This window comes from Salvia miltiorrhiza, chromosome 4 (genome assembly GCF_028751815.1).
Source record: "Salvia miltiorrhiza cultivar Shanhuang (shh) chromosome 4, IMPLAD_Smil_shh, whole genome shotgun sequence".
NCBI lineage: Eukaryota > Viridiplantae > Streptophyta > Magnoliopsida > Lamiales > Lamiaceae > Salvia > Salvia miltiorrhiza.
The window spans coordinates 38,321,836-38,333,894 of NC_080390.1; the positions used below are offsets into that span (position 1 = coordinate 38,321,836).

Here is a 12,059-nt window from a genome sequence, read left to right on the forward strand (position 1 = left end):
CCATTGGAGCGTAGCAGGTTGTTTGCTTTGTCCGATTAACTTTTGTTATTCGGCTGTTTTGAATTCTGTGTTGTATCAACATTGTAGTACTGAAAGTAGATAGGTTGGTTTATCTTAGGCAATCATTTTGTAAAGATAGATCTCCAAGAAGATCCAAATCTGTACTTTGTATTGTTGATTCAACATAGTGATTTTAGCCTTGAGGCACTCACGGGTTATTTATAATCCGTGAAAAAAGTGTGTTATTTATTTCCGCTGCATGTTGATAGAAATGTTACTAACATTCTGTTGATAACATTGCATTCAACATTACTCTTTTCTTTACACAGTTTTACTTTATTGGTAATTTGGGGCACTAAACTCTTTCAATTGGCATCAAGAGCAGGTTCTTGACGTACTAAGAATCGATTCCTGTGTGCAAAATCACCACTTATGGATTTGTCAAGTGTGTCGGCTCGACCTCCTACTCTTGATAGTGGTGGGAAGAACTACAACTTGTGGAAAACTAGAATGAAAATCTATATCAAATCTATTGATGAACGTGCCTGGGTGGCTGTGTTGGATGGGTGGACTCCACCGCGTACCACTGATGAAAATGGAGTTACATCTCTCACACCCGAGAGTCAATGGTCTGCTGATGAAAGACTCATTTCTAATCACAACTCCAGAGCCTTAAATGCTATCTTTATCTCTGTTGATGTTCCTGCCTTTCGCATGATTTCTAATTGCACGGAAGCTCGAGATGCTTGGCTCATTTTGCAGGAACAATGTGAAGGATCAGCCAGTGTTAGAGCAACAAAAATGCGAATGTTGACCACCAAATTTGAGATTTTAAGAATGCGCGATGATGAGACTTTCTCTGCATACTATGAAAAACTTTGTGAAATCTCAAATGAAGCTGTTGGACTTGGTGAACCTATTAGCAACGAAAGATTGGTCAGTAAGATACTGAGATCTCTTCCTGAAAGGTATAACATGAAAATCTCTTCAATTGAAGAAACTGCTGATGTTGCTACCTTGCGTGTTGGGGATCTGGTCAGTAAGTTGTTAACTTTTGAGATGAATCTCGAACAGCAGAAAGCTGATCATGTGTCCAAAAGTGTGGCTTTTCGTGTTGAAAAGATTCCTGAAAACTCTGAAATTACTAACTTGTCTGAGTGTACAGATGTTGATCCCGAGGAGGAAGATGATGTTAATCTTGCTATGTTGGTTAAAATTTTAACAACATGCTGAAATCCTTTAAGAAAGGAAAATCCAAAAATGGTTTTAGGAAACCTTCTGGGATGTCTGCTGGATCTTCATCCAACATCACCAATGTTAAGAAGAATGTTGGAACAACATCTGAAGTAAGAAGTGTTGATCACATTCAGTGCAGGGGCTGTCAAGGGATGGGTCACTATGCAAATGAGTGTCCCACAGTTGCAAGAAAAAGGCATTCTGGTCTTACTGCAACTCTTAGTGATGACTCAGATTCTGAGGAGGAAAAAGTTCTCCTTATGGCTACAGTTGATGAAGAGCTTTTGCAGGAAGAAGACATGATTGGAGCCCTTGAAAATCTTGATGATGAAATGATTTTTTCAGATAGTTTTTCTGAATCTGGAACTCTAAGTGTTGATGACAATATTTCCAGATCCGACTGTGGTGTTGATCTGGTTGATGTGTCTGACAATATGAATGTTGATGATGATGTTGCCAACACAGACGTGAACATCTCTTCTGAAAATAATCAGTTTGATGTGTTTTTTAACAATGATGTTTTTGACATGGACACTGATGTTCAGGAGATTGATGGGATGAAGATCCCCACTAACACAACGAACTGGTATGAAATGACTATTCTTGATGATTTCAACTCTAGTATACCGGATTTTTGTTGTGTTGCAGCCTTGGAAGAACAGGAGAGTGATCCACTGAAAGAAATGGAGAATTTTAAAGATCTCTATGAGATTGTTGATTCTCAATGTCGGGAGTTGAGAAATGACATTTGTATGTTGGTTGATGAAAACCAAAATCTCAAAGGGCAAATTACAAGGCTTGAAAGGATGCTCTCTCAACGTGATGTTGAACTTGATATACTCCGAGGTAAAGTTTGTGATTCTGAAAGGGTGTTTAAACGGTTTAACAAAGGGACCTCATGTTTAAATGAAGTTCTGTCTCATGGTCAGCATAGTAATTCTGGTATTGGTTTCTGTGCTAATGAGCAAAGAAAGCAACATCGTAATACTACTGTTTTTGTTAAAGAAAGAAATGTCAGTGTGAATGTTGACAACATTAAGGATCCTCATAAGAAAAGCAAAAAGAAAAAAACCTATGTTTGTCATTATTGTTCTGCTCCTGGACATATCAAACCTCATTGTGTCAAATACATAAGTGATTGTGCTGTAAAATCTGCGACACAAATGTTTGACTGTTACCAGAAGAATGTTAGTAACACTGGCAGGTTTGACTTTAACAGATTGTTGGATAAGAGAGAACAGAATGAAACCTGTAATACTGTTGTCTACACCTCTTTGAATGCTAATATTTCTGAGAATTGGTACTTTGACAGTGGGTGTTCTAGACATATGACAGGAACAAAGGCTTTACTCTCTGATTTTGTTCCAACATCTGGAGGAAAAGTCACTTTTGGAGGAGGTGCGAAAGGAACAATTCTGGGGAAAGGAGTTCTCAATGTTACTGATTTTCCTAAATTAAAAGATGTGTATCTTGTTGAAGGGCTTAAGGCTAACCTGTTTAGCATAAGTCAGTTATGTGATGCAGGTATGACTGTAAAGTTCGACAAACATCTTTGTGAAGTCTTTGATGATACAAATCTGTGTGTGATGATGGGAAAAAGGTCGTCTGACAATTGCTACAAGTCCCAAGAAGAAACATTCTGCAATGCAGTCAAACTTGATGATGTTGAGCTATGGCATCAACGACTGGGACATGTTAACTTCAAGAATATTCAAAAGTTGATCACGCATGATGTAGTTCGAGGCCTTCCTAATCTGAACTTCAAGAAAGATGTTGTGTGTCAACCTTGCCAGAAGGGGAAGCAACACAAAACAGCTCATCCAATGTTGTCAACATGTTGTACCTCGAAATGCTTCGAACTCCTGCATATGGATCTGATGGGACCCATTGAAGTTGAAAGCTTAGGAGGAAAATGGTATGTACTTGTGTGTGCTGATGATTTTTCAAGATATACCTGGGTTGAATTCTTGAAAACAAAATCTGAAACCTTTGTTCATTTTAAGAAACTGTATAAAAGGTTTAGAGTTCAATATGGCCAGTATGTTGGAAGAATTAGGACTGACCATGGCAAAGAATTTGAGAACTCTCTCTTTGATAACTTCTGCACTAACAATGGAATTTTCCATGAGTTCTCTGCACCCAAAACTCCTCAGCAAAATGGTGTTGCCGAAAGAAAGAATAGAACCATTCAGGAAATGGTGAGAGCTATGTTGCAAGCAAAAGGTCTCTCCAAACGACTATGGGCTGAGGCTGTAAGTACAACATGTCACATCATCAATAGGGTGTACATGAGACCAGGTACTATGTTAACTCCGTATGAGATCCTCAAAGGCAAGAAGCCCAATCTCAAGTACTTTCATGTTTTTGGATGTGTCTGTCACATCTTGAATGACCGTGATCATCTTAACAAGTTTGATTCTAAAAGTGACAAAGGTCTCTTTCTTGGATATTCTGTGAATAGTCATGCGTTTCGTGTATATAACCTCAGAACTAAGACTATTCAAGAGACTGTTAATGTTGTGTTTGATGATTCTCTTAGTCTCTTTGATAGAACAGAGGATGAATATGTTACTGAGCTACTTGAGGAGCCCAACAACATAAGTCATGCCTCTGATCACCACAGAAGTGGCAATGATGGTACAACATCTGTACCAACATCTGATGTTACTTCGTCCGGGTCAACATCAGAAGGAGAAGCTGGCAACTACGTGTCGGACTCTGAAGAAGAGTTGGAAGCTCAATTTCTTCATGATTCCATTAGACGAGATCCCCCAAGTCATGTGAGAAGAGATCATCCAAGTTCTCAAATCATCGGAGACGTTGGTGAAAAAGTGGTCACTCGACAGAAGAAGGGAGTCAATTACAAAGAGTTGGTAAGAATTGCTTGTATGACTTCTGTGTGTGAGCTTGCTGAGGTTGAATGTTATCTGTCTCTTGTTGAACCTAAGAATGTTGCTGATGCTCTTAAAGATGTTATGTGGGTCAATGCTATGCATGAAGAACTTAATCAGTTTATTAGAAATGATGTGTGGGATCTTGTTCCTAGACCACATAACAAGAATGTTATTGGTACTAAGTGGATTTTCAAGAATAAAACTGATGAGTCTGGTAACATTGTTAGAAACAAAGCTAGATTGGTAGCACAGGGGTATACGCAAGTGGAAGGGATCGATTTTGATGAAACTTTTGCTCCCGTTGCTAGAATTGAGTCAATTAGGCTGTTGTTTGCCATTGCTTGTCAGTTTGGGATCTCCTTGTTACAAATGGATGTTAAGAGTGCCTTTCTAAATGGTGTGTTATCTGAGGAAGCCTATGTTGAACAGCCTAAAGGATTTGAAAACACTAGTAAGCCTGATCATGTGTTTAAACTTAAAAAGGCTTTGTATGGCTTAAAACAAGCACCACGTGCATGGTATGAAAGGTTGACTGTGTTTCTCCTTGATTATGGTTTTTCTCGTGGTCAAGTTGATAAAACTTTGTTCATCAAAAGGCATGCTGGTAACACTATCATTGCACAGATTTATGTTGATGATATTGTGTTTGGTGCAACTAATGAAAAGCTTGTGAAGGATTTTGTTAAGGCCATGTCTACCACATTCGAAATGAGTATGGTGGGGCAATTGAATTTTTTCCTAGGTTTACAAGTAACACAAACTCCTGAAGGCATTTTCTTCTCTCAAAGCAAGTACTCGAAAAGTCTTGTTCAAAGATTTGGCCTAGAGTCTGCTAAACACATGAGAACTCCCATGGGTTCCACTGACAGATTATGCAGGGACGATGTTGGACGTGATGTTGATCCAACACTATACAGAGGAATGATTGGCAGTCTGCTTTATCTAACTGCAAGTAGACCTGATATTCTGTACAGTGTAGGAGTGTGTGCTAGGTACCAAGCTCAGCCAAAGGAGTCACATTTGAAGGCTGTTAAACGCATCATACGCTATGTTGCTGGAACATCTGAACTTGGAATGTGGTATTCCAAAGACACTAACTCTAACATTGTTGGATTTAGTGATGCTGATTGGGCAGGTGATGCTGATGACAGAAAAAGTACAAGTGGAGGATGTTATCTCTTGGGAAACAATGTTGTGTCCTGGTTAAGCAAGAAACAAAATTGTGTATGGCTCTCTACTGCTGAAGCCGAATACATTGCTGCTGGCAGTTGTTGTGCTCAACTTCTTTGGCTCAGACAGATGTTGGATGACTATGGTATGGAAAGCAACATCTTGACTGTCATGTGTGACAACACTAGTGCTATAGAGATTTCTAAGAATCCTGTTCAACACTCTCGCACAAAGCACATTGATATTCGTCATCATTTTATAAGAGATCTTGTTGAGAAAAAGCTCATTGTGTTGGAATACATTCCTACTGAAAAACAACTTGCTGATATTTTTACCAAGGCTTTAGATTTTGAGAGATTCTCCCATCTTAGGAAGTCTCTCGGTTTGTGCTGCATTTAAATGTTCTTGCTTGTGAGATGTTAGGACTTAGGTTTTCTTTGTTGGATCCTAACATCTTTATTTTTTCTTGTGTTTGTTTGTTTTTTTTCTTTTGTTTAGGCATATGCATGTTGGAGCCTGTGTTACTGAAAGTGCAATGTCCATGTTGGTTGATTTGATGTTATTCGATTTAATTGGTTCATGTTGTGTTCTTTTAGCAGAAGTTGAATAAATAAAAAAAAAATTGATGTTATAAGACCGGTAGCACAAGAGTGAGGCTTAATGGTCATAAAACATCTGAAAATAAATGGATCTTTACTTCTCTCATCTAAGTACTCGGGGCACGGCGTTCGCTGCGACGATGCACTCAGGGAAAACGGATGTTGAGTTTTTTAGATCTCAAAGTGTTTCGTTTTATTGGTTTTACCTCTGCTGAAAGAATCATAGTCTGTTGTTCCGGATGTTGAATAACATTGTCTTCTAATGTTGGACTAACATTTGATGTAACATTGGCTCTACTGTTTTGTTTCAATAGGCATTTTCTTTCTCTTCTCTGGCTCTCTCTCCTTATCTTTTTCCTTGGTGGTCTTATCTGTTAATTGTGTTTCTAGGGTTTGTTTGTCTAATGCGTGATCCGTTTCTCCTTATCTCTTGTGATATGATTTTCGAATTTTGATTTGTTTTTGTGAGGGAGATTTTTATGGGATTTGTGTTTATCTCGTGGCTTAGTGGTTGATGTTGGCTGGGGTCTTCTCGTTTGTATATAAGGGGGTTGTTCTGATTATTATTTACTACCTTTCATTTCACAAACCCTTCTATCGAGATTTGTGCAGTCTTTCTTTGAAGCTCAAAAGTCATGGACAAAAATCCTGATCTTTCCTCTCTCATCAAGAGTCTGATCCAACACTTTGGATCACCGGAAAGTGCTGCCAAACATCTCTCCGTCCTCCCTCAGATGGCCGGATCAACTGACAAACCCTCGTCTTCTCAAACTCCGATGGAAGTCGCGGGAGGATCTTTTTTCCTCTAGCTCTTTCTCCAAAAGGCTCTCCGAAGAGAAGCACCACTGAATCGTCTGTAGGGGCTGATGTTGATCCTGTCTCTCTGCAAATGGTTGAAACTCCCATCAACCCTGAGCCGATCTCCACTGTTCCTCCCCTTGAGAATGTTCTTTCAAAAATGGCGCCTGATTTCTCTGCGAAAGTTGACGAAAATCTCACGAAGGGGAAAACTTCTCTTCCAAACCCCATTGTTCATGCGACCTCGGAAAAATCCACAGGACTTCCAGCTGTTGGTGTTACTCAACATCAAACTTCACTTCCTACTCCAAGCGAAGAGTCAATTCCGTCTTCAAAAGAGGAATCAGCGCATGCTTCTCCAGATACCTCTTTGGAGAGAATTGGAGAAATTGCCAAAGAGGCCCTGCTTGATCTTGCTTCACAACCGGGGTCAGATGTTGATAAAGCTTCTGCTGTTGCTGTAGAAGAATGTGTCGCTGGAGATATTCCCACATCCATGGATGTTGATGACTCTGAAAAAATTCCTGATGTTGGTCAGGATGTTGATCCAGAAGAAAGCACAGATGTTATTGATGTTGACACCTTTGTCCCTGACAAGAAAAGCCGAAAACGTAAAGCAGGAATGGCCTCTCTCAGGAGGTCCTCAAGGTCAAAATCCACACGGGTGATCCCTTCTACTCTAAATCTTCCTAGCCGAGAAGACAGTGATGTTGGTCCAACATCACAGCCTCCTGTTCTCAAGCCAAAGGTTGAGCATTCTCCCACCTCAAAGAGCGGAAAGGTATCCTCTACCTCTCACACTACCTCCCCTCGCATCAGCTGCTCTGGAAGCTCCTCTGAATCAGAGGTTGAGCCTTTAAATCCACAGGTGGAAGTATGCTTCCCTTCCCAAGCCTCATCTATAATCTCTTGGTTCAGCAAAAACTCAAGGAGAGAGAGGAAATTGTGCTTGTTGAAGAGAAGAATCTACTTGAGTTTTCCAAAACCCTCCTCACTCCTGATCGTGTCAAAGATCTCCCCTACGAACCTCCACGTGCTGGCCCTACCTTGTCTCCTCAGCCTGATGATGAAGCTGACTCTGCTGAAGTTGAGATTGACATGTATGGTGAAGACGAAGATGTTGATCGTGCGACTTCTCCTGCTGTTGCACTTGATGTTTCCAACATCATTTCTGTCAAAGCACATCTCACTAGAGAAACATCCACCTCTCGTAAAGGCAAGGAACCAGCTGGAGATTCAGAAGTTGAGATTGATCTTGATGTTGCAGAGCTCATCAAGGCCAGAGAGGATCTTCTCAAGCTCAAAAGACAAGTGCAGTTGATGGTGGATCGGACGATCAAGATGGGACAGGACATGCTTGCCCGGGTCGAATGTTGTGACCAAGTCTTCGCCAAACTCCTACCTTTTCCTTCTTCAACAAAAAAGGGGGAGTAGTGTTCTGAAATTTGTTGGCAGTTTTTGTTCCAAAACATTTATTGTTTCTTTGGTGATGTGTTTGATGCGTGAACATCGTGATTTTTTGTGGTGCATGAGCACCTGTTTTTGGTAACATAATTTATGTTATCCTGGTTTTTGATTATCGGTTGGTTCAACATTTATCATTTTTTTTGATATACCTTCGTATATTGTGTGGGCAGGTTAAATGAAGGTCTTGGCCTTCGGCCGACCTTCATTTTGATCAAGTAAAGCCTGTTTGTGTAAGGTTTCATCTTGGTTTTTGATCAATGTTGATCGAGAGGTTAAATGCTCTGAATGTTGCTGCTTGCTTTTGTTCATTCTGAGTATGTTGATCGAGAGGTTTAATACTTTGAAAGCTGTTTGTTTTTCTCTCTTCTGTTTTGCAGGTTCTTTTGTTTATTCAGGGGAAGTCCTTAACTTTCTCTTGGTTGTTTCAAACCGAGTGTTGTGCCAACATTCAGTTTGTGTTTCTTAAGGTTGTACCTCAAGTGCTTCTTAAGGTTGTACCTCTTGTTTGTTTCAGGGGGAGTGTTTACGACATCTCCTCTGGACTGATTTTGAGGTTCACCTCCTGTTTGATTAAGGGGGAGTTTCTAACTCTTTCTTGATCTGAAAAACATGTAACATTGTTTTTTTTTCTGTATATAGTTTTTTCTGTTTTTGTGTTTTTGTTGCAGGAAGGAAAAGATTAAGGGGGAGATTGTTAGAGTCAATGTTGACTCCGACAATGTTGGGACCAATGTTGATAACATACGTGTTTTCAATGTTGGGTGGAATGTTGATAACATTCATGGTGTCAACATTTCTGGGTTTTCAACCAACATTCCGGAGTCTGCCTTGACTCCATACTTTGACTCTCCATTGGTAATTGTATATATTTAATCTTTACCTTCCTTTCACGTTTTCTTATTCTTTGGTTGTGGAATAAATGTTTTATGCTTGTTGACCACGTTTTTAATAAGTGGAAAGGTGGTTTATCATGGTCCAAAGTAGTGGGCTGTTAGTTCCTATTTTTCAGGACCCATGATCTCTCTACCAACATTCCAGACTGGTCGACTGGCAGTTTTCGGAGGTGGATTGCGGCGGTTATAGGAAGCTTCTGGAAGTGGGAAGTGGAGGAAACTAACCACGACATGAAGGTCTATAAAAGCAGCAAGAAGCCTCATTCATCCTTACGTTTTGGAAGTGCAAAATCAGAGACTTAACATTCACTCACAACCATCTCGTCATTTTCCTGCTGCAAACGTGTCACCGGTTCTTCAAGGATTGCTTTGACGAAGTAGACTTAGGCAGCCAATATGTAAAGTCTATCTTTGTATCGACGGGACGTCGAGGGCAAGAGTTGAAGTGCAAGGCCATTGGAGCGTAGCAGGTTGTTTGCTTTGTCCGATTAACTTTTGTTATTCGGCTGTTTTGGATTCTGTGTTGTATCAACATTGTAGTACTGAAAGTAGATAGGTTGGTTTATCTTAGGCAGTCATTCTGTAAAGATAGATCTCCAAGAAGATCCAAATCTGTACTTTGTATTGTTGATTCAACATAGTGATTTTAGCCTTGAGGCACTCACGGGTTATTTATAATCCGTGAAAAAAGTGTGTTATTTATTTCCGCTGCATGTTGATAGAAATGTTAGTAACATTCTGTTGATAACATTGCATTCAACATTACTCTTTTCTTTACACAGTTTTACTTTATTGGTAATTTGGGGCACTAAACTCTTTCAATAGTAATTTACTATTTTAATCTAGAGTTATATTTTATCTATCAAACAAGAATATTAATTATCTTATGAATTTATCTTACTTATCAAACATACATAAAGATTAATAATCTCATCTAATTCATACAATTTTATCTATCACTCTTTATCTCAATTTAGATAAAGAATTAACATGTCCACTATTGATGTGTCATTAATGTGAGTAGAACAATTAACTATATTTGACTATAATTCATATTAATATTACTATTATCTTTATTATATAAAAATTTGTTGTTTTTATATAAATTACCATAAATAAAAGCCAACTTAAGATTTTTTTTTATCCATAAACACGTCAAAAAGGTCAATTACTCCATCAAATTTACGTTCACAACATAAGCTCTCTTTTTGTTTCTATTTTTTAAATAATTATAATAAATAAGACTTATGATGTAAATTAGTATTAACTAGATTAAAGGAACAAAAAATTTATAGCTTAATATTACACAATGATTTACAATACCACTTAAAAGTAGAGGTGTGCAAGAAACGGACCTTGTCTGTAATTCAAAATATCACATTTGTCTTTTGTATGTCGAATTTGTTATCATTATCTTGTTTGAAGATTGAAATATAACATTTGACTTACGAGTATCATCATCTGAAGCTTGAAACAATATAACTAACTTTTGAACATCATCTCGTCTATAACTTGAAAGACAATAACTGACTTGCTGTAAATTCACGATAGAAGGGTAAGATATAAAAGATCGAAGTTAGTGCCTAACGCCATGAATCAATATATAGAGAAAGAGAGACTGATGCCAAGAAGTCTTCCCATGTCGCTTGCTTCATCTCAAAGAGAGAAAAAATGTGTCGTTCCGTTGCTATTTTTGAGACGACGCCAGCGTCGTCAAATGGTCGCCGACAACCTCTCCGTCGTCGACGCCATAGGTAAATCAACGACGATAGTCATTTTCCATCGGTAACCATTTTGCCGACTACTAACAGAGCGACCCCTCATCGCCGTAGGTGTTCCGTCAGTATTTGCATTTGCCTACGAAAAATTTCATCGGTAATCGACCAATTTGTTGTAGTGATTTATTTAATGTGAGCAAGAATGTTGTCTCTGTTTACAATAAAATGAGTCCCATAACCATGTGTTCTTTAAGTGTTCTTTCTCTTCGATGGTGTGGAGACAGATTGCTGATTGGTGTGGGTTGCATACTCGTGTATATGAATGGCAGGATGAGCTGGAACATATGAAGACCCGATGCACAACCAAATTTGGTAAACAATGCCTTTACAGATTGGTCCACAGTGGTGTATTGGCTTTGGATAGAGAGAAATAAAGAAGAAAGTTTTGTGATGAGAGTAGTATAGTGGAAAGAGTGGTAAGGCAATGTCAATTATCCATTGCCAAAGTAGGGGATCAATATAGCAAAGTGATGCAGCATTTGAAGTCATAGAGGTTAAAGTAGATGATAGAATTAATTAGTTTGTTGGATTGTTGGTTGTAAAGTTTTGCTTACACTGCTTCACTTGGTAAAAAAAAATCATTCTAATTTTTTGTGTGCTTGTGTTGGCCAAGCGGTAAGGAGTTAATATCTAAGGCTATAGGTCTAGTGTTCGAGTCTCCTGTGGCGCAACCTTTAAATTTTTATATTTATTTTTTATAAAATAAGAGGGCTATAATGAGTAATTTAGCCCTTAATTTCCTAATCCTAGGAATAATTTCTCTAATCAAAAAGCATTATCAGTTTAAAATATCGACACTAGATTTCAAGTGAATAATTTTTCAAAATGTGATAAGTCTAATTAGAAAATTAATTCCTAATTAACATAATGTACCATATTATATATCAACATATAGTATTTTACTGCGAATTTTATGCATGCATGATAATTTAATCGCACGACTTAGAATTTTTACTAAAAATGTGATTAGCGCATGGATTTGATACGTTGACGTGTTGGAATTTTCTCGATGTGATGGAACCATGTATACATGACACATATATTATGTTGTTGCTCGTTTAGTTCGAGTGATTAGGGTGTATAATACATCTATGACATCCTAATATTACGCTTGGTAAGAAGTAATACAAAACACACGGCCCTTTATAAATTAAAAGCCCGAAAATATTATACAAATTTGAGAGATTATGTATACCACCTACGGAGGTGGTATATGTAATACAA

The 12,059-nt window shown here is 38.4% G+C and overlaps 1 protein-coding gene across 1 annotated transcript; it reads left to right on the forward strand.

Annotated features, from left to right (window-relative positions):
• Positions 1-432: 432 nt before the first annotated feature.
• LOC131023405 (uncharacterized) lies at positions 433-8,763 on the forward strand. The gene is made up of 5 exons (XM_057952946.1): positions 433-1,205; positions 1,271-5,682; positions 6,709-7,571; positions 7,616-8,062; positions 8,542-8,763. Exons 1-5 carry the CDS (start codon positions 433-435, stop codon positions 8,761-8,763), a joined length of 6,717 nt encoding a protein of 2,238 aa, XP_057808929.1.
• The last annotated feature ends 3,296 nt before the right edge of the window (positions 8,764-12,059 follow it).

Excerpts from the sequence above, each read along its gene's own strand:
- LOC131023405 (XM_057952946.1), top strand. The coding sequence starts at position 433 with ATGGATTTGTCAAGTGTGTCGGCTCGACCTCCTACTCTTGATAGTGGT. Across the intron at positions 1,206-1,270 it reads GATGATGTTAATCTTGCTAT|GAAACCTTCTGGGATGTCTG; the intron begins GTTGGTTAAAAT and ends AAATGGTTTTAG. Across the intron at positions 5,683-6,708 it reads CCATCTTAGGAAGTCTCTCG|CTCTTTCTCCAAAAGGCTCT; the intron begins GTTTGTGCTGCA and ends TTTTTCCTCTAG.